Source organism: Pelodiscus sinensis, chromosome 14 (assembly GCF_049634645.1).
Source record: "Pelodiscus sinensis isolate JC-2024 chromosome 14, ASM4963464v1, whole genome shotgun sequence".
NCBI classification, from domain to species: domain Eukaryota; kingdom Metazoa; phylum Chordata; order Testudines; family Trionychidae; genus Pelodiscus; species Pelodiscus sinensis.
The window spans coordinates 16,219,440-16,240,325 of record NC_134724.1 but is presented as its reverse complement, the minus strand read 5'-3'; the positions used below and the strand labels follow the sequence as shown (position 1 = coordinate 16,240,325).

Sequence of the window (20,886 nt, the reverse complement as noted above, 5' to 3'; positions counted from 1 at the left end):
TCTACACACATGGTCTGATCTTCCTATTATTACCTGTCTCTGCCCCAAAGGAACTAATGAAGTATTGTGCCCTTGATGTCCAAGCCACCCATGAAGTATTCCAGAAGCAGCTGCCACTCTTCATGGAGAGGTGAGAAAGGAATTTGACCTCAGCTGACACAAAAAATAAGCATTGCGTAGAGCCAACAAAAGCTGGCTGCAGACACAGGGAAGTTAGTGCAGTTGCTGCAGTCTTATCCAGCCATGCAGAAGACCAGATTTTTATCATCTTGGGGGCAGGGAGTAAAGTCATATTTCTGAGTTGCCAATCAGAATCCAAGCTCTTTGTGTTGTGGAAGGTTGCAGTGTCACATAACCCCATTGCATGATGACCCTGATCCCTCTCTCCTGGATAGAAGGAATAAGCCTAATCACTTCACATTCAGGTAAGCTGGGCAGCCCTTAATGAGAGGGGTTCTGTAGTGAAGTTTTCATGGATGGGACTGAGGGATCTTGTTGATGAAGACTTTTTTCTGCCTGCCCTACATACAGATTCATATTAGGGCCCTCAATAATTGCCAGTGGGGAAGGTCAAGAGCCATAGCATGAGGCAGTAGCATGAGGTTTGGAAACTACTAAGTGGAAAGGGAGTTAAAGTTACTTATTTTTTTATCTTTCTTTGTAGAATAACCCAGTGTTTACAAACCAAATGCCTTCTGGGTTGTGTTTAATACTATATGTATTTGTACTGTAGATGCCCCCATCCTGTGACATTTGCAGGGATGCTGGAGATGGGTGTTTCTTACCTGCCTGTCAATCAGAACTGGGAGAGGTACTTGGATGAAACTCAGGGCACCTATGAGGAGCTACAGAAAGAGATGAAGAGATCCCTGATGAACCTGGCAAATGATGCCTGTCAGCTGCTTTATGAGGAAAGGTACCAGCTCGGTTATGAGAATTGTGGCAGGAGAAAATGCAAAAGATGAAAGGGCGTAGATTCTGGCACTTCATGCAGGAAGAGAAAACATTTTTCATTCAAAAACAGCAAAGAAATTCACTTAGCAGTAATATGAGAATAGTGGGGCTAGATGGCTAAGGAGATTGTTGATGAGACCTGGAGCCATTTATCTTTAGATCACCAAATCTGTCCCCATATTCAGAAAGGCTGATCCTCAATCCAGTCCCTAGCGGGGAAGTGTTCACAACTCTGAAATTATCTTTAGAATTGGCACCAATTAGTTAGCAACCTCTGTAGAAGCGGAAGGTTCAAGGGAGACCAAATTTCTGTTTGAGTCTGGATGAAGCATGTTGGCAAGGATAGTATGTGGGAAGGTGGCATTGCTGAGGTCTACTATTCTGTTCAGAACGCTCGAGTTAATACTTGATAGGGAAAATAGTAAAAAATTAGGTCTGTGTGTGTCCCTTCAACTTGTCCCTGGTAAAGTAAACTGCAACCAGATGTCAAAATTCAGGGTCTAGATCAGGCAGAATGTAGAACCAAAAAACCAAAACAGACTGCGTGTAATATTTTTCTGCCATGCAGATATAAGGATGACCCCTGGCTATGGGATTTGGAGTGGGACCTGCAAGAATTTAAGCAAAAGAAGAAGAAAACAGTAAGGAAGAAAAATGAAGATGTAAACAGTGAGCCAGCCAAAGTGGTGGCAAACCCAGCTGTCCTAGAATGGCAGGAAGGTAGTGCTCTTGGTGTGTTCACATGGTGGGGAGGTGAGGGTGGAAAACAGATTTAATACTAACTATAAGTTGTAGTGAGGTTGCAGGAGAGATGTGCAGCATAAAGTCTAAGCAGTGGGAAATCTAAACCAACAGCGAAAGGCTAGCTGTCAAGTACAAGATAGTCGATGTAACTTTATAGACAAAGAGGAACAGAAATAAATGAGTAAACACAAGCATGTGTAAGAGCAGTGAATGTTGGAAAAGACACTGTCTCATCATGCTGCATTTCCAAATGGAACAGCTGGTGTGGATGCATAGAGAACATCCCCTGCTGAGGTTATGTTTATTACAAAATCAGATCCTGGTCCCCCCAGTGAAGAGGAGGAGCTGAAAGTCCCTGAGAGCAGGGTCTGCCTGGAGCGTCTGAAGGAGACTATCAGTTTGCTACCAAAGAGAACTCAGCACCTGCCTGGCCATCCAGGGTGAGTCATTCTATGGGGGTTTGCATAACTCACCACCTAGTGGTGACTTTGGTGTCTAGATGGAAACATTTCCAGCTGCTATTGCTAATCTATGGAAATGTTATCTGGTTCCTGCTAATGCTTCCTACCCATGGGCCAGTGTATTCCAGCTGTCTGGTTTCTTTCCAAGTGCATTTGCCCATGGGTATTAAGTAGCTAAGAGGTGGTAGAATGGTATGCGAAGTGGAGAGCTTGGAATCTAAATGGATGAAATATGTACCTTTTGTCTCGGAGGCTGGGTTTACACTCTGGCTGATGTGGGATTAGTGGACAGGAGTTCATCTGGGAATAGGGCACATGTAAGTATTCTGCTCAAAATGGCTTGTGCTGAGCCAATGTGAAAATTAAATCACCTCCCAGTTCTAGAGAAGATGTATCCTCCCTCATGCTGGAAGCACCACTGCTACCGCACTGCCCCAGTGTCTGCGGTTGAAGATATACTAAACATATCCCTTTGTTCTATGACCAAAGGAAATCTGAGTGTCTCTTGGGGCTGGCAGTTCATGGGAGTGGATTCCTGAGCTAAGGATGTTAAATTTATTTTTATCAACTAATCAATGGATTTTCCATCGACTAGTCAATAAGTGGGGGAGCTGCAATGGGGTTAGCTCCCGGCCCCGGGAGCTAACCCTGATGCAGCTCTGCCCTTTAAATGTATGAAGACCCAGCAGGCTCTTTATACATTTAAAAGGCTGAAGTGCAGCGGGGGGGGGGGGCGTGAGCTGGAACAGCTGATTCCTGGCTTGTGTTGGGTGTCTCCCCCCCACCCGGCTGCACTTTAGCCTTTTTAATGTATTAGGAACCTGCTGGCTCTTAATACATTTTAAAGGCTGAAGCACAGCGGAAGGGGGGGGGAGACATAGTGCAAGCCGGGCCAGCTGATTCCTGGCTCGTGCTGAGTCACCCCCTCTGCACTTCTGTGTGTTAAATTTATTAAGAGCCAGGAGACTCTAAATACATTTAAAAAGCAGAGGTGCCGCTCTGGGACTGGGTTCGAGCCAGGAATCAGCTGATTCCCAACTCGTGCCCGGTCCCACTACTCGCCTACCCCCCTCAGAGATGGTGCTGGGGGCAACCAGCTTTTAAGCCAGCTCCCCCCAGCACTGGCTTCTGCTCCCCCTACTTACTGCCTCTGATAGAGGCAGCAAGGGGGTGGGGAAGCTACTAATCGAGGGACTAGTCGATTTCCAATAAGCTTTTGCCTATCGGATAGTTGACTTGTCGCTTACGTCCCTATCCTGAGCTGAAGCATGTGCAATATCACCTTTTCCTAGAAGGGTATGAGAAATTCCCTTACTCCCAAGATTTCTCACTCTACTGCAGTCCTTTGCCCCAAGAAACAGAAAAGAAAAATTCAAGCTTCTCAAGACAGCTTTTTATAAGAGGAAATGGTGAAATCATTCCCCTGTCCCTAAGAAATCAGCACTTGGAAAGTGTTTGCTTGAATACATAAGTAGGAGGCAGCCACTTATGATTTCCTTTTGATGGGTGAGCTCCACTCAGATGGTCTTGCGTTTGCTGATGGCCCCATTGATCGTTCACTGGATATTAAATCAATTAAATGAGTTCTAGAGGCAGAAGCCTCTCTCAGTTCAGAAAACCCTGTCCTAGGCTAAGAGGTGAAATGGGATGAACCGCCTAGAAACTCTAATAGTGAAAGAAATTTCTGATGTTGTCTTGTTAACCCAAATGAAAGGAGGCAAATGGGGAGAAAACTTGGAATTGCTCTTGCAGCCTAATTGCTACTGTCTTGGATTTCTAGGTGGTATCGTAAACTCTGCTCACGCCAGGATGATCCAGATTGGGTACCAGGTCCCAGTCTCATCAGCCTTCAGATGAGAGTGACGCCAAAGTTAATGAGACTAACCTGGGATGGTTTCCCAGTGTATTACTCCGAGAAGCACGGCTGGGGCTACTTGGTGCCGGGGAGGAAGGACAACTTGGCAAAAGGTATCCCAGAGACAGAAGAGCCATCTTGTCCATACAGGTAGGAGGGCAAAAGAGAGATGGTACGGGCTATTTAGGGAGATGTCGGCAATAAAGCTTCTGTATGCGCCATTCTGGAAGAGAGTCCCATGTTGCTAGGACTTCCAATCTTTAGTGCTTATTTGCTGAGCAGTTTTGGGGAGGGAGATTGTGGGAAGAAGGCCTGCAAATTCATCCAGAGCTCCAAAGCCTTAAACTGCTTGGCGATCAAACAAGGCAGTAACCTGAAGGACTTAAAGATGCATCTGTTCCCTTCTGAATAGGGGTATGTGCTTTTCTGTATCCAAGAAAGTCTCTGTCTAAACCATGTTTGGCTGAGAATCTTGGCCCTTCCTTCTAAAGGATGCTGGGTGAGTACGTTGCCCTTATATTAATCTTCTCTGAACAGATGTCCTTGTGGAGCCAGGTAACGCTCTGTCATGGGATGCTGCTTGTGGAGGTGATAAATTCCGGTTCATATGCTTTATATGAAACCTTTCTCTGCTCCCCATGACACAGTTTCCTGAGTATCACTCATCCCTTCTTCTCCCTCTAGGGTTATTGAGCACTTGTACAAAGAACACTGTAAGGAGAGAGGGAAGGAGCAGCCTGGCTCACTGGATACCTCCCTTGAAGAGGAGCTCATGTTAACAGACAATAGCACTATTTGGCAAAAGGTAAAGATGAGTTTGCTGGAACTGAGGGATGGAGGGAGTAGCGGCTCAGAAAACTTGTCTGAAGTACCCATGGTGGACAGAAAATCCACTTGCACAAGTAAGAAGAGAGGCTCGACTGCCTGTGACTTCTGCCCTGTAGGGATGTGAAAGGTTAACCAGTAAGTTAACCCTTAATGGACAATGCTTGATGTGACATAGTGGGGATTGTATTCACTGTTTGCTTTGTTATGCTGTATGTGATTCCTACTGTCCTGTGCTGCTCTGTAGTGACTGTGTGTGTGTGGTGCCCCGTGGAGGGTGGGATCTTTGAGTGAGAACTCCTGAGGGAAGGCACATAGGGAATGGCCCAGGCCAGCCTGTCACCTGACCCTACGGTGAAGATGCAACCAGTGATAGTCAGATAACACCCTGGGTCTGGGAAGCAGGGCAAAGGAGGTGGCGGGGCTGCCTAGATGGCTGGGACCAGTTGCTGTGTATATGAGCTTAGTTTTTTGGCTGGCTTAGGGAGAGGGGAGTCTGGCTCTGGACCCCCACATCCCCAAGATGAAATGTACTGACTGCTCCTGGTTCCTGTAACAACAAGTCTGTGCTACACTATGTCCCTGTCAACAAATAAACCTTCTATTCTACCTGCTGGCTGAGAGTCACATCTGACTTTGGATGGGGACACAGGGCCTGGTGACTCCCCCACACTCCATGACACTTACTGGTTCAGGTTAACTGGTGGGGGCTGTAGCAGCTCTCTGCCCACCACAGGCAGGAGGCTGCTCGAGGCCTGCTGCAGACAGGGGTGCTCCAGGAGTACCCATGTCCCCTTGAATTAGTTAATTGGTTAAACATCATGTTTAACTAGTTAATCAATTAACCAGGATTTTACATCCCTCCTGCACTGCAAACAAGCTGGCACCTTTCATCAAACCAACTATCCACCTGGGTTCCTTGATCATGATGTAGGGCTGCCCCACATTCTGCTTTTTCCTATGTCTGGGTGTCTCCATTAGTCTTGACTGACTTGGGATTCACACAGGCCTTGCTTTCCATGGTCATTTCCCTGAAAGGAATCTTGATATTTGTATATGAACAGAGAACATTGAAAAATACTGAGTTCAGGTCAACTCCACCAGATTGACATCTTGACTCCCATAGTCCCTCTCTGAACTACTAAAAGTCTGGCCAGGTGGCCACCCTACTCAGAGATTTGTTACAGACTGCTAAGATTTGGCACTGACTTGGTGCAACTGAGAAATCATTTCAAAGAGGGATGAGGGAAAAAGGGAGGTGTGAAGCAGTGCAAGAGAATGCTTTGGAGTCCAGAACAGATTGCCTTGGAGCCCGGGGGCCCTCTTCACAAAGCCCCCATCCTGTTCTGCACAACTGCTTTCTTGTTGGTTAAACACTGCTGTGCTTACATTCAATTAAAGTGACGTAAGATGGGACTGGCCAGCTTGTATGGGAATACAGCCTCTTTCATCTGGTGCTGATTCAAATCCAGCACAGTCACAAGTGACCAAGTTGTTATCCTCTGGCTCTTCAGCAGCCTGTGCGAAACAAACTAGCCTTACTGAGACTCTTGGCAGAGAGGCCAGAGACTAGTAGCTATGAAGAACAAATTCCCCATTTGCCCCAGGCTAGTGCCTCCAGGTCATTACTGCACATTATTGCCCTGCTGCTTCCTAGACTGTGCCTCTTTCTGGGATAAACCGATTCCTGAAGTCGCCTTAGATATCAAGATACCAGCATCTTTCGCCAGCTGACTTGAAAAATGAGGAAACTGAAGAGCTGTGGGTTCAACAACATGCTGGAGAGCAGGAGCCTCACACTGTGAGAAGTTAGCTGTCCTGGCTGCTCCCAATCTAACTGACAAGTCAAAGCACGTAGAATCGTAGACCTGGAGAGGTCATCTATCCAGTCCCCTGCACTCATGGCAGGACTAAGTACCTTTCCTGACAGGTATTTGTCTCTGATTCCTCTGTCCCTTCTGTTCCCAGGTGGAGGAGCTGAGCCGTTTGGAGATAGATACTGATGTGGAAGCTGAAACAGGCAGAACAACTAAAGGGCCCAGACTTGTAAGTGGAATGTTCTGTTGAGAGTGTGTCAGCCAACTGGGATTTACTGTACAGATGCTGCTCCATGTAAAGCAAGAGGGCCCAGGATCTTGCATAATCCTGTGAGACTGACGAGGAGCAGCCACCTCAATAGCAGGGTCCCTTTAGGATGCTGCTCTTGGGAGCCTAATGGATGACACCATGGTAGTGTGTGAAGGGTCATGCTTTCATTTCAATGTGCTTATGTAGCTGAGGCAGCACTTCATTAACTAGGTGCCCCTTCCACTCTGGAGGGTTTGCCTTCTTCTGGCTCTCTGTTTAGCAAGTGTCTCATGCTGGATGGTTTCAGGGAGAGACTACTAACCTGGAGCTGGAGTGTGCCAAAAGCCAGCCTACATATCACCATGGCAATGGTCCTTACAATGACATCAACATCCCTGGCTGCTGGTTCTTCAGGCTGCCTCATAAGGTGAGTGTGGGATTCATGGGATGTTTGATTGCTGCTAAGCCCTCCTTGGAGTGCAGGGCAAGGTGTTGGAGACCCATGGCTAGCTTCAAAGAGGGGGGAAGAGTCACACATTTGGAGACCATTTCCCCTGCACTGACTCAGTTACGCTCTTGCTGTCCTCATGACAAATCCTGGGATGTGCTGAACAGTTTACCACTGAAATGCATGAGGGCTTCCAGTGTTTTAACTGTGGGACAGTCCACTCACTCCTCCACCCAAAGCCCTTTATTGGCCTAACAGGATCAAACCCAGCTCCTCACTTTCTCCTTCAAGGCTTTGCATGGTTTCACCTTCTTCATCCTCTCTGCTCTTGTATTTCCTCCTCACTCTGCCTCCTCCCACTCAGAGTTGTGTACCTTCAGTTGGGCCATCCACCTAGTTTCTATCTCCCGAACGCACTTGCATTCCATCTTCAGCCCCCACTTTTGATGTAGCCCCCTGCCCTGGTCAGCAGCTTGGGGATGGCTGGTGTAAAGTACATGCTTATATAGTTGTGGAATGGGACAGGGAAATGATCAGGATTTTAATTGCTATTTTATAATAAAAGCCACCCAATACACTGAGCCAAGCCAATCTCCTTTCCTTTATTGTTAAAGGATGGGAATGATAGCAATGTTGGAAGCCCTTTTGCCAAGGATTTTTTGCCCAAGATGGAGGATGGCACCCTACGGGCTGGCACTGGGGGCACTGACGGGACGAGGGCCCTTGAAATTAACAAAATGATCTCATTCTGGAGGAATGCTCACAAGCGAATCAGGTGAGAGAGACATTAATTCCTCTCCTCCCCAGCTAAACTGCAGACCCCACCCTCATGGAGCGTCTGCATTACCAATGAGAACTGGATTTGCACTGAAAGTGGTGTGGACCTCTCTGTTGAGGCACTGAGGAGCATTAGAGCTGATCAGGGAAGGAACCCTCACAATCTCCAAAGAGGCTGATCCTTGGCACAAACTTTGCACACTTAAGAAAAAAAAAGAGGTATTCAGCAAAGAGCCAAAATGAAACTCTTAGGCTGTGTCTAGACTGCCCACTTTTTCTGGAAAAGCAGCTGCTTTTCCGGAAAAACTTGCCAGCTGTCTACACTGGCCGCTTGAATTTCCGCAAAAGCACTGACAATCTCATGTAAGATTGTCAGTGTTTTTGCGGAAATACTATGCTGCTTACGTTCGGGCAAAAGTCTTTTTCCGAAAAACTTTTGTGCAAAAGGGCCAGTGTAGACAGCAGAGATTTGTTTTGCGCAAAAAAGCCCCGATCGCGAAAATGGCGATCAGGGCTTTTTTGCGGAAAAGCGCGTCTAGATTGGCCACTGACTCTTTTCCGCAAAAAGTGCTTTTGCGGAAAAGCGTCCTGCCAATCTAGACGCTCTTTTCTGAAAATGCTTTTAACGGAAAACTTTTCGGTTAAAAGCATTTCCAGAAAATCATGCCAGTCTAGACGTAGCCCTAATGGGTGAGTGCGGGAAGGGAGCTCTGACAAAGAGCAAACAGACTGAATTAAGCATCCTGGTGCTATGGACCTGGGTCTTGCGAGGATGTGTCTTCCACTCCCAAGGAATGCAATGACAGTTCCATAGACACTCTGCGGGGGAGGGGGGAGATGTCAAGGCCCAGCCCAGATCTAATATGGGAAATCTCTCCACTAGGATTTCTAGTGGAGAGCAGTGGCAGTGTAGGGCAGTGGTGAGTAACCTGCGGCTTATTGGGGTTCTATGTGTGGCCCATGAGACATTTTGTTTACCATTGCTCACATGCAAGATTATTAGATTCCACTGTTTTCAGTCCACAGTTTTTTCCTACCCGTATTACTAAAGTGACATGCATGTAAAGTAAGGGGACATGAAGGGTGGTACATGCCAGTTGCACAGAAAGTTGACTGAGAACCACGTGCTTCCTCTGCATTTAAAGTGCTACTATGGTTCAGCTGACACACCTCACAAACGCTAGGTATGCAAGCACAGTTAGCAAAACTACCCTATCTTGAGGGACCATCTTATGGTAGAGGCACACTTGCAGCTTACTCACTAGCTTAGGTTGCTCATCGCTGCGGTCAGGCATTCATGCTGCAGAAGTAGCTTTCTGTAGATCTGCAATAGTCTCCAAGTACATGTGCTCCCACTGTTTGCACTTCTGGAGTCAGGCAGATAAATGTGAATGTTGGGGGTCTGGTAGATTTGCTACTAACTTCCCTTAGCAGACTACAGTAATTTCTAAATTACAACATGCCTCTTGACCGTCCTTGTTCTTTGGACAGGGAACTTCCTATCCAGGTTAAATAATGTCACTGTCTTGTTTTCTGGTAGCTTGCTATGTGGGACTGTATCTTCCTGACCACTGTACAGGGGCTAATCTGAACTAGAATATCAGCAATGTAGGATCTGAGGGAGGAATGTAGGTCTGAGGGGTGTAGTGCCATCTCTTATCACAGCCTCAGTGTCCCAACCCGTGAATGAACGATTTTGCCTTATGGTCTGGATGAAGCTTGAAGCTTTCATCCCCTACAGTATTTCCATGTAGCATTAAGTTAGAGATGGGAAAATGGCAAATGTCTGAGGGCTTGTCTTCACTTGCTGCACTGATGCTGTGGTACCTACTTAACATGTCTAGTGAGGACACGCTATGTCAGTGGGAGACTGCTGTCTTGTAATTTACTCCACTTCAACGAGAGGCGGAATCTGTCAGCAGGAGTGTCTCCTGCCAGCAGAGTGCGACGTAGGCACCACTTTAAGTCAATGGAACATCGGTTGCTCTGGAGGGTGTTTTTTTATTTTTCCACACTCCTGAGTGGCATAAGTTACATCAACATTAGTGGTAGTGTAGATAAGCCCTGAGCAATTCTTAAACACTCTGCCCATCAGTGGCAGACTTTTACCTCTTCATTGAGTTAATGGGAACTAACTGGGCTGTAGGTGCGGGAAAGTGCCAGAATGTGCTGCTGCAACCCAAGCAAGAGGACACACATCTCCCACATCGGAAGTGCCAGAAACCTGCTAAACTGATATTTAAAACTGCCTTGCCCTCGGCACAGGCTGTCATAGTAGTGCTGGAAGCTCAGTGGAGACAGCATGCTCAGCTCTCGTGTGCGGGTCTTGGGCAGCTGAAACCCAAGAAAGGGGAATGTAAGCTTGGGGATAGGGGAGAGAGGCTGAGATCTTCTCTGTAAGTGGTGTCCTGCCCCAGTTGCTGCTGTTCATGTCCTTTCTCTTCTTGGTCTGCTTCACTAGGGCCCTGGCTTCATATATTCTTGTTTTGACAGCTCTCAGGTGGTTGTGTGGCTGAAGAAAGGGGAACTGCCTCGATCAGTAACTAGGTAAGCAAGGAAATATCATATAGGTCAGTGTCCCAGTTTGGTTAAATCTGATCTCTGACTATTGGACCTTTCTTCATCTGAGGCTGTGGGAGTCTGAATCCTTAAGGGTGTCAGAATTGAGGCAGTACTGGGGGAAGGGTCTCTTTTCTAGTCCTTCTCCTTCTTCTCTTCAGTCTCAACTCTCTGGCTTGTGCAGTCAGACCATTTCAGCAATCAGACTCCACAGTGGGATTATTAAAGCACTTTAGAAACTCAGTCCCATGTGATGGTTCCTTCTTTGCTATAGCCACAGAAAAGTCCCGCTCAGAGACCAGGTTCTCAGTGTGGGAAAAGCCAGAGTGAGGCCATCTTTGTTCCTACTCTGTGAGGGCAGGGAATAGGCGACAGTAGGTGGATCACTTAATTGGCTGTTCTGTCCATTCCCTCTGTGGCACCTGGCATCAGAAGACAGGATGCCAGGCTAAATGGATCTTTGGTCTGAGCCAATATGGCTGTTCTTATGTTCTACAGCTTTCCAGTGGGCATGCAGTGACAGTGCGCTTCTATTCCAGACATCCCGACTATGATGAGGAGAGCAGTTATGGAGCCATCCTGCCACATGTGATAACGGCAGGGACTATCACTCGTCGGGCCGTGGAACCCACCTGGCTGACTGCCAGCAATGCCCGGGTATAGAACTGTCCTCTAGTACTCTGAACGGGGATTATTTGTGGAACACAATGTGGGGTTTCTCCTGCCCCAATGGGCAAGATCTCTCAGGCTAATGACAAATGCTGTAGATTTGAAATCAGATTCTTGGGAATGGGGGTATGTCTTGAGTTGGGTGTGAACTTCGTAGATCTCAGAGGCTGGTTCTGTAACCTTTTGCCCTCTTTATCTAGCTGACGTGTTGGCCTAGTAATCTAGGGTGACAAGACATCCAGAAGTCAAGGGCTGAGAGTAGGCTCTCACTGAAAAAGGAGATGGAATCTAAAAGGATTTTCCTTTTATCTGAGGTATTATCTGGGATGTAGAAGTCCTCTCAAAAGAAGGGGTAAGAGTAGAGCAAGGCAGTATGCATCTCCTTGTCAGGAGTCTCTCTAGTGGGCATGTAATGCTCTTCCAGTGCAGAAATCTTTAAGAGTAAAGTGATAAGAGTTGTGGTGTGCTGTTAACACCACAAGCTGTGATTTTTCCAGGGAAGCAGGATGCAGCGGCCTGTCAGGCTAAACACAACTTTCTCCAGTGGCTAAGAATGGTGTGAGGGAGGGAAGTGTGGGAGGACATGCACAACATGGCATTAATCTATGTCCACAGGCTGACCGGGTAGGCAGTGAGCTGAAAGCCATGGTCCAAGTCCCTCCAGGTTACTACCTAGTTGGAGCAGATGTGGATTCCCAAGAGCTCTGGATAGCTGCTGTCCTTGGAGAGGCTCATTTTGCTGGCATGCACGGTGAGAGATGTAGTAGTCAGGATTCACCACTGTGGTTTCCTGACAGGTCTCCTGCTCCATCAGTGATGATAATCATTCAGCTGCATGTGTGTGAGCTCCTGTTGTGTATTGTGTTGACTATGCGCAAGTAGTCAACTCAGAGAGAGTCCCCAAAGACCACAAAATCAGATAAGGATTGAAACCTGGTGCCCGGCCATCAAACTAAGTATAGTCATAGTTGTCAGTAGATTCTACTGAACGACTGTGCACTCCCTGACAATGGACATGACTCAGTCAGTGACATGGGAATCCATCACTGCCCCCTAGGTTGGGCAAAGGCCCCTCCAACACACCACTTTATATATAGGTTAAAACAAGTTACGCACCATTCCTGACATTGTCAGGTTGCCACCCTCTGATGTTCTTTAGATACCACCCATCACACTGCACCTCATGGTTCAATTAGAACATCTCTCTCCATCGTGCTGTCATTTTAGACCTTTTCCTGAACCTGGGTCAATATGTCCCTGTTATCTATTGGAGCGTGGGTACCAAAGACCTTTTTAATGAGGCGATGTTATCATTTTTTTGAAATGTGCTTTCAACCTATGCCCAGTACCAATTGCTGTTTTATAGCCGGTACTTAGTACCAGTTACTGTTCTACGCCTGTCATCATCATCAATCATCATCATCATCCACAACCATGGGCTCAGCTATGATCAATTAGTGTTTTACACTCAGCCCTGTTCATGCCAAGTTCTGTGAGCAAAGGCCTGCCTCTTGTTCACAGCTTAGCTTTGCTTTATATTGTTAGCGAGGCCACAAACTAGGCCTGTGCTGCATGGACTTTTATTTCAGGACCTCATCTCATTGCAAGTGGTTCAGCTGAAGCAGAGACACAGACTAGTTAGTGCTGGGGCAGGATGAAGCATTGCCATGGTGATGCTATAAGATCTGACTCTGATGCATTGCCAGTCCACATTAACTTCTTCCCTCCTGCACCCCAGGCTGTACTGCTTTTGGCTGGATGACTCTACAGGGGAAGAAGAGCAATGCCACAGACCTGCACAGCAAGACGGCCTCTACAGTGGGGATCAGCCGGGAGCACGCCAAAGTCTTCAACTATGGGCGCATCTATGGGGCAGGCCAGCCCTTCGCAGAGCGCCTGCTTATGCAGTTTAACCACCGGCTGACACAGCAGCAGGCAGCTGAGAAGGCTCGGCAGATGTATGCCGTCACCAAGGGGATCCGGCGGTGAGTGCTGCCTTTGGTTTAACTTAGCAAAGCTGTAAAGAGCAGTGAAGAATATGATCTGCCTGAAGAATTACTTGTGTCCGCTACTGAAGGAACTGGCCAAAAACTTACTGTGCTATTAGTCCAGTCTCTCTCTAGCTGGGTCAGTCTTCCTGGGATTTGGACCATTGGTAAGTTGGCTGCCCCTGTGGAGCTATCTGAGCAGAAGCTGTGTCTGTCTCTGTCATTGATAAAACCCACCTAAAAAAGTGAAAGTAGAGCAGTGATGCGCAACCCGTGGATTGTGACCTCCAAGGGGGTCGCAGATGTCTTCCTGGGGGATCACGGTGCCTAGATCTGGCCAGCCAGTGGTTGGGCTCAGCAGTTGGTGGCCCCCGCGGTGCAGGGGTTGCAGATCAAAAAAGGTTACACTCTACTGAACTAGAGCATGTTGCATGCTGCTGGGCTCTCATAGTCCTGGCTAAGTCCCTGGATCTGGAGCACATGCTTCTTGCCAGTGAAAAGTTAGTTCATTTGCAGCACAAGCCTGCTCAGTTCTATACTCATGAATCTTTCACTTGATTCCAGGAGATGCCATTTTATCCCTACTGGTTCCTCTTTCCTAGGTATCACCTCTCTGAGGAAGGAGAGTGGCTAGTGAGAGAACTGGGCTTATCGGTGGAGAGGGCAGAGGATGGTTCCGTGTCTTCACAGGATGTACGAAGGATACGGAGAGAAACCACAAAGAGGTGAGGAACCAAAGTTTGAGAAGAGCCTCTGAAAAGGGAGAGCGGATGGGAAATGGGATTCACAAGCCCTCCAATGTGCCCTGTGCCATTAATAAGGGGCAAAGCAGAGCTGACACACACAGGAGTCCTGTGTCCAGAAAAGGGATGCTGGCAATGTTCCCTCTAATTTTTTTCCATCTATGTGCAGAATAAATTTTATGTGCACTGAAGCATGTGCAGATGTACACCACCAGTAGAAACACATCCTGGCAGCTAAGGGCACTCTGCTTAATCAGCTGGGCAGCATTTGAATCTCCTTTTGGGTGGCCGCCCAAGTGCACAGCTTAAGGGAACACTGTATGCTCCTGAAAGAAGCAAGGCAACAGCAAAGACAGAAAACCATTTCCATTGGTAACATCTAGAGCATCCAGCAAATCAACAGCTCTTAATTAAATTGAGGGTAGAGGCAATTTTAGTTTTTGCACAAGGAAAGGCTAAAAACAGCCATGAAATAGGTTTTGTTCAGATTTTCCTCAACAACTTCTGCCATGGGACTTCAAGCCTAATCTGCAACATTCCCAGCTATTGTAATCTTGGATTTGACTCATCTTCCCCCATAACTGCACTGCACCTTAGTCTTGACCTTCAGCATCCCTGCTATTCCAGCTCTGAACTTCCATGTAGCTTTGGTGACACACTTCTGCAGAATCTCCTGCTCCTTTAGTTGGGGGCTTCCATTCCTGCCACTCCACTGGGCCATTAACCTAAGGTTGCAGACGTGAAAAGCTAGTCTAGCTCTGCCCTTTATTCACCTTCCATTCCTCAATATGCCCTTTTCTGAGTAGGAAGAGGGAGGATCAATCGTGAAGCTCCTGAAAGCTCTGACCCCAGTGCTTCTGCAGAGACTGTTCTTTGACAGGTTCCTGGGGGATAATGTAGTGACATTTGTATTCCCCACACTGCAGGTCTCGCAGAGGAAAATGGGATGTGGTATGCCAGCGTGTGTGGGCTGGAGGGACTGAGTCAGAAATGTTCAACAAGCTGGAAAGCATTGCTTTGTCTGCTGCACCGAGAACCCCAGTGCTGGGCTGCTTCATCAGCAGAGCCCTGGAGCCAGCTGCTGTCAAGGGCGAGGTAAGGGCATACCCTATCCTGACACACGGTTCTGACTTGGCCTTGCAGAACTCTTTCGTTCCATGTTTGTCAGATTGAATCAGATGGCCTTGGCGCTCTCAGCAATCAGCACTCCATGCTGGTAACTGTAGTCTGGACAGGCTAACTTTGTATTAGTTCACTGAGTGTATCCTGCTCTATTTTCTGCAGAGCATGAGTGGCAGTGGGACTGTTGGCTGGTTGCCAATGCTGCTTGCCTGGTAAATGTTTGCAGCATCCTATGAAACCATAAGTTTATTGGTGCTCCACCCGTATAAGTTTTGCTGCAGCTGTAGTTCTCCATAATGCTTCCTTATGACGGTCAGTGATAAATAGCAAAGAAAACAGTCTTGAAGTTAAGCCTCAGCAAATGCTCTAGAATCAGTTGTCAGAAACTGAGTTACAGACAGAATCAAAGCTAGGCTCTTACTGTGCTTTTTATGTCTGCAACTATAGGGCATGCAGTGGGATGGATCAATGAAGTCACACAAGGATGTAAGCAAAATTTGGGCCTTGGCAATTTAGGGTCTATGCAGCAAAATACATTTCATAGTCTGTAACATTGTAACCACTTCTCTTGTGGGAGGAAATGTAGTAAAGACAATGGGTTTATCCCTAATGCTTTCTGGAAACTGCCACAGGTATTTTCATTTTCGCCTAGAAAAGCCACTTAAACAGCTTGATTTAAGTCTCCTGTCCAGGATGGCATCTTCAAAAGTGCAACATGCCCCTCGTACTGCTCTACAGTGTCAGCATTGGGGATGAGCCCCAGTCTTGGTGAAGCAACTAAACTCCATGACCTTGTAACTCAGGTGGGAGTAGTGCCTGCTGAGATCATAGATGCCTGTGAGAATGTGCCATATTCTCAGGAATAGGAGATAATACAACAAAAGTTCAGCATACTCACCAGCAGGTAGATAGCTACAGTAACCAGTTGCAAATGGCTCCTTCGGGGAGGAGGCTGCTTGCTTTTGCTAGATTTAAAGGATCAACCTCTCCACCCCTAAAAGGCATGCTGGGAGCATGTGCTTATAAAAGGGCAATTGTATAAGGATGAGGGTTGGTTAGAGATTAAGAAATAAGTTGCTGCATCTGTGGCCTATCATTCTGTCCCAGTGGCCTTCTATGCTTACACTCCAGACATATCTAAACATCTGGCACAGGTTCTGTCAGCCAAGCTCTATTTCTCTACAGCATAAAACTTGAGGGGGTGGTGGTGGATTGTTTACCTGGTTTTTGTATCCTGAAACGCTGCCCCAACAACACAGCCCATTCAGGCTTGTTATACACTGTGGGTGCAGTGTGACCCCAATGAAAGACTTCTCCAGGGAACCATGCTTCCAGTAGGAATAAGTTCTGGAATACTTCTAACTTCTGGTTTATATTTCCTCCAGTTTGTAACCAGCAGAGTGAACTGGGTGGTGCAGAGCTCAGCTGTAGATTATTTGCACCTAATGTTGGTGTCTATGAAATGGCTTTTTGAAGAATTCAACATTGATGGGCGCTTCTGCATCAGCATTCATGATGAGGTGCGCTATCTGGTCCAGGGTGAAGATCGCTACCGGGCAGCACTAGCCTTGCAGATCACCAACCTCTTAACACGGTAAAGGCTCCAAAAACCCAGCAACATTCCAACCATGTGGCATCCTGATGGGCATGTGCTTCCTGATGGAAGTGTTGGTAGGATAGGAAAGTTAAGAAACATTCTGTCACTTCAGTTATGTTTTGTCCTTAGTGAAAGTGATGTTGGCCCAGAGTCAAGTTAGTAGCATCAGAGACTGAATTGCTTTTTATTCACCACCCAGATTAACACAGGCAATTTCAGATTAACCCTCTCCATTCTGGTGGGTCCCACTCCTGATCTAAACAGGGATCTATGCAGTGAGGGGCAATCAGGACTGACTACTACAGAGCCTTAACCACTCTATCAGGTAAATTGGGGTATTGGGTTTTTGATGTGAACACCTGTCTTCCTCCCATCTCCCAGGCTCAACAGCCATTGGCAGGGAAGTGAATTAGAGCCTAGATGTTTTTGAAATTCCAAATCTTGAGGGTTAGAGTGCTGAGAATCTTCCTTTATAAAACAGAATGCAGAACATTTCATCTTCATGGCTCTCCTAGCATGGGCAGGAATGGATGTGTGCCTGCAATTCTGCTGTGCCAGGAAACAATCCTAGCATCTGTGCAGGTTAAAGCCTTGTACCACTATAGGGCTATGTCTACACTCGCGGCTACTTGCACAAGAAAACGTCCACACGGCCGTGTGCGAGCTGTGCTTTTGCGCAAGAGCGCCCATGGCAGTGTGGATGCTGTCTTGTGTAAGAAAGCTCTGATGGCCATTTTAGCCATAGGGCTTTCTTGTGCAAGAAATCCCTGCCGAGCGTCCACGCTGCCCTCTTGTGCAAGAGCTCCTGCGCAAGAGAGCTTACACCTGTTAAAAAAGAGCGTAGCTCTTGCGCAAAAAGTCCTCTTACCATGCCATACTGTAAATTTCCTTGCGCAAGAGCGGGCAGGCAGTGTGGACGCTCTGTGGATTCTTGCGCAAGAAGCTGCGAGTGTAGACATAGCCTAGCAGAACTGACTTCTTCCTGGCCTAGGATCCTTCCACTAGTAGCTTGCCATTGTGCGGCTGCACTGAGGTCACAGCAGTGAGGCAGCTCTAGTGATTCAAACCCATATTTCTTAATTTTTAGTTTAAAATTATCACCTGAAAACTAATTTTTAAAGTCCCCTTATCAGCATGTCCTAGCACTGTTGCAGCCAAATAGGCCAAAGCAGAGCAACTTGCTCTTTCAGCTAGTCAAGGATGACAGTAAATAGAGCTGCTCTGTGCCCATGTGTTAATACCTTGGCACTTGTGGTTTTGCGCTTTCCCTTAGTAGCAATCGGCTTCACATTCGGAAAATGTTGCACACTGTGGGGGAGGAATAACTGGATTTAAGGGGCTGGGATCTTTCTTTCTTATAAGGGAAACTGAACATATATTCCCTTCTCTTCTTCCCACCTCCACTTCAGAATACCAAGCTCTCTTGCTACTGTGTAGTTATAAAGCACTTTACATCTCCAAAGTGCTGTGAAAATAAAATGCAAAATAATCTTAGGTGGTTGTTAAACATTTGTTGAAGCTATTTTTGCTGCAGGCAGGTTTGGTCTTGATTAAAGCATGACTTCTAACAGAAGGGAGAGGATACCACAGTTGTTGCTAACTGTGAAATCAGACTCTTCGCTGTCTTTTTGAGCTTGCTAGAGCTAGCCCAATTGAAAGTGGAAGCTATCAGCACTGAGGGAGCGCTCTTCGCAAACAAGCTGTAATGTCCACACTGCCTTGTAGAATAAGCCTGCCTCGATAAGTCTCCTACCTTCTAGGGCAATGTCAAAGGATAGAGGGTTCTGCCCCTGTGTGAGTAAAGATCTTTCCCATGATCTCAAAGTGGGTGTGGTAATAGTGAAGAGCTGTGACACAAAGCACTACTGGCCCACTTGCAGGTCTGAGAGTAACTCTTCCAGACAGAGCTGGAATCAACTGCCTAATGTGAAAAGGGGAAAGATTCTCCTCTAAGGCTTAAGTATTTACATGCAGTGGCTCTTACTCTTTCAGGTGCATGTTTGCCTATAAACTAGGCCTACATGATCTGCCTCAGTCAGTGGCTTTCTTCAGTGCTGTGGATATTGACCTGTGTTTAAGGAAGGAAGTGACAATGGATTGTGTAACTCCATCAAATCCAAGTGGTCTGGAGAGGCGATATGGCATTCCGCCTGGTAAGTATCATCTTGCACATGTTAGGACAGAAATGCAGATTACAGCTCATTGAAGAATGAACAGCTAATATCCATATGTAAGAAATAGCACTTGCTCCTAAATGCTCTGTCACAAAGCTTATGTTCAGCTAGGAACTTTATGATTGAATGTTGCTCTGCAGCAATCACCAAGCTATTTACTGTACAAAAAAAATCCCGTAAGACAGTTTTCTACCTCCATACAAAGATCTCTGCAAATGACCGTGTATTTGCTTGTACCATCTGTTAGGAGGTTCCTGTCTCAGCACTCAGGTCAGCCTGAATTTCCAAGCCAATGGCACTATATAGAACTCCTAACCAGCCAGAGACTGTTCTAGTGTAAATTCTGCAGCAAGTCCTACAGGAGTGCCCCCTCCCTGCTGGATTTACTGTAATATTGTGCAGACTCCACTGTTACCTGTCCTTTTGTCACCCCTACTCGTATGTCTGTACTGACTATAGATTCTAGATTGAGTAGATATACCCATATTACCTCTGATCATGTTAGTGTGCTAAAAAAGTGTAGCCATAGCAGCAAAGAGGCTAGCCCAAGGGCAGGCAAAATGCTGTCTCCTGCCACAAGCCTGTGGCAGGTGAGAGCCATGGGCAGGCTCCTTGCCTTTCACATACCCACATGCTGCTCTAAGTGGCCAGCTGTAGCAGCTCTGAGCTCTGCTTTGCATGCTGATCCTGTTAACAGTACAATCTTGAAGCTTTCAGCCAATGGGATGTGCTTATGTCATGCTTGTGGTGCAGGCAGTACATGACTCCCTCCCCTGGGGGCTCATGGCACTCAGAGCACATGGCCCCTGCAGCCAGCTTCTTTGAGCAGTATGTGGGGACATAGAAGGTAGGGAACTATCTAGGTAAGCGCCTCCTGACTAGATAGTTCCCTGCCTTCCTGGCTGCACCTGACATCCTTACCCCAGGTCAACCCAACCCCCTTTAAATAAGACATGCAATATACCCCTTTAAACAACCTTTATTGGTAAAGCTTAAGCCAAAGTGCATTTTAGGAAAGACCTAACAAGTGAGTGTGTCCTGGTGATATGGACCCCAGGTGACTTCTCTCCAGGAATATGGGCTAAATACCAACTAAAGTTAGCAAACAAGAGAACACTCAAGTCCAACCAGAGAAGAAATAAACTGCTCCATTTTTTTCACTGTATCACCATAGCTAGCTTCTGATTTTCTCTTTACCAGCCTAGGGCTGCAGTGATTTTGTGTTCACAGCAGGGGCGCTAGGGCCTTTAAAGTGCTGTAGAGTTTCAGAAAGAGTACAAATGGAAAGAACTTCATAGCTTACCCTTGTCTTTCAGGTGAAGCTCTGGATATATATCAGCTTATTGAAATAACCAAAGGCTCATTGGAGAAAAGAAAATAGAGCTGGAGACAACAGTTGGAAGACTCTCTAAACAGTTAACTTATTGGCAAGGAGTGCCAAAGCTTGGGATCGGCTCCTGGTAGTGAATCACGCTGGTGTAAGAAGGGACTTGGCTAAGAAAGAGGACTCCATTGAAGCAACACATTCTAATGGCAAAGACAGATCCCAGAGCAGTGTCCAGACAGCCTACCCTAGGCTTCATGTTTAGCTGTACAATACAAAGTCTTGCACAGATGGTATCACTGAGCCACCATAGTTCAAGCAACTGTGAAGGGAGAGTGCATGAGTACTTATGTTCATTGCCAAAACAGTTGATACAGTTGTCCAAGGCATTGCTCCCAGTCTGCACTGAAAAGATGTGCTTGGTGAGCATTACTCTGACAAGCAGGCACCAAGAGAAGATAAGCCAGGAGCTCTATTTTTTTCGTCGTCTCTTCTTTTTGGGTTCCTGGCTCTCAGATGGCTGTTCTGCTGCAACAGTCTACAGGGGAATATCAATAAAAGCACATTAGAACCACATAA

General features: G+C 46.8%; 2 protein-coding genes and 1 long non-coding RNA gene across 9 annotated transcripts in view; 2 read left to right on the top strand and 1 right to left on the bottom strand.

Annotated features, from left to right (window-relative positions):
• The window catches only part of POLG (DNA polymerase gamma, catalytic subunit), a 27,372-nt gene extending 6,486 nt beyond the window's left edge, over positions 1 to 20,886 (top strand). For 4 of the 5 annotated variants that reach the window (XM_075897072.1, XM_075897073.1, XM_075897074.1 and 1 more), the window contains exons 6-23: positions 51 to 130; positions 734 to 916; positions 1,523 to 1,674; positions 2,015 to 2,138; positions 3,940 to 4,164; positions 4,699 to 4,819; positions 6,808 to 6,885; positions 7,214 to 7,333; positions 7,969 to 8,129; positions 10,625 to 10,678; positions 11,230 to 11,347; positions 11,975 to 12,110; positions 13,098 to 13,344; positions 13,950 to 14,072; positions 15,017 to 15,185; positions 16,598 to 16,806; positions 18,802 to 18,962; positions 20,300 to 20,886. In XM_075897072.1, coding sequence (XP_075753187.1) covers positions 51 to 130; positions 734 to 916; positions 1,523 to 1,674; positions 2,015 to 2,138; positions 3,940 to 4,164; positions 4,699 to 4,819; positions 6,808 to 6,885; positions 7,214 to 7,333; positions 7,969 to 8,129; positions 10,625 to 10,678; positions 11,230 to 11,347; positions 11,975 to 12,110; positions 13,098 to 13,344; positions 13,950 to 14,072; positions 15,017 to 15,185; positions 16,598 to 16,806; positions 18,802 to 18,962; positions 20,300 to 20,364 — 2,526 coding nt within the window. In that variant the 3' untranslated portion in view covers positions 20,365 to 20,886. Of the gene's footprint in view, positions 1 to 50; positions 131 to 733; positions 917 to 1,522; positions 1,675 to 2,014; positions 2,139 to 3,939; positions 4,165 to 4,698; positions 4,820 to 6,807; positions 6,886 to 7,213; positions 7,334 to 7,968; positions 8,130 to 10,624; positions 10,679 to 11,229; positions 11,348 to 11,974; positions 12,111 to 13,097; positions 13,345 to 13,949; positions 14,073 to 15,016; positions 15,186 to 15,374; positions 15,444 to 16,597; positions 16,807 to 18,801; positions 18,963 to 20,299 lie in introns of those variants that run through there. The other variant, XM_075897076.1, reaches the window with a different exon arrangement.
• LOC142818302 (uncharacterized) lies at positions 4,826 to 6,605 on the top strand. The gene is made up of 2 exons (XR_012895727.1): positions 4,826 to 5,575; positions 5,619 to 6,605. It is a non-coding gene; the product is annotated as an uncharacterized LOC142818302 (long non-coding RNA).
• Positions 19,945 to 20,886, bottom strand: part of FANCI (FA complementation group I) — a 42,447-nt gene continuing 41,505 nt past the window's right edge. For all 3 annotated transcript variants that reach the window (XM_075897070.1, XM_075897071.1, XM_006139288.3), the window contains exon 38: positions 19,945 to 20,845. In XM_075897070.1, coding sequence (XP_075753185.1) covers positions 20,780 to 20,845 — 66 coding nt within the window. In that variant the 3' untranslated portion in view covers positions 19,945 to 20,779. The remainder of the gene's footprint in view (positions 20,846 to 20,886) is intronic.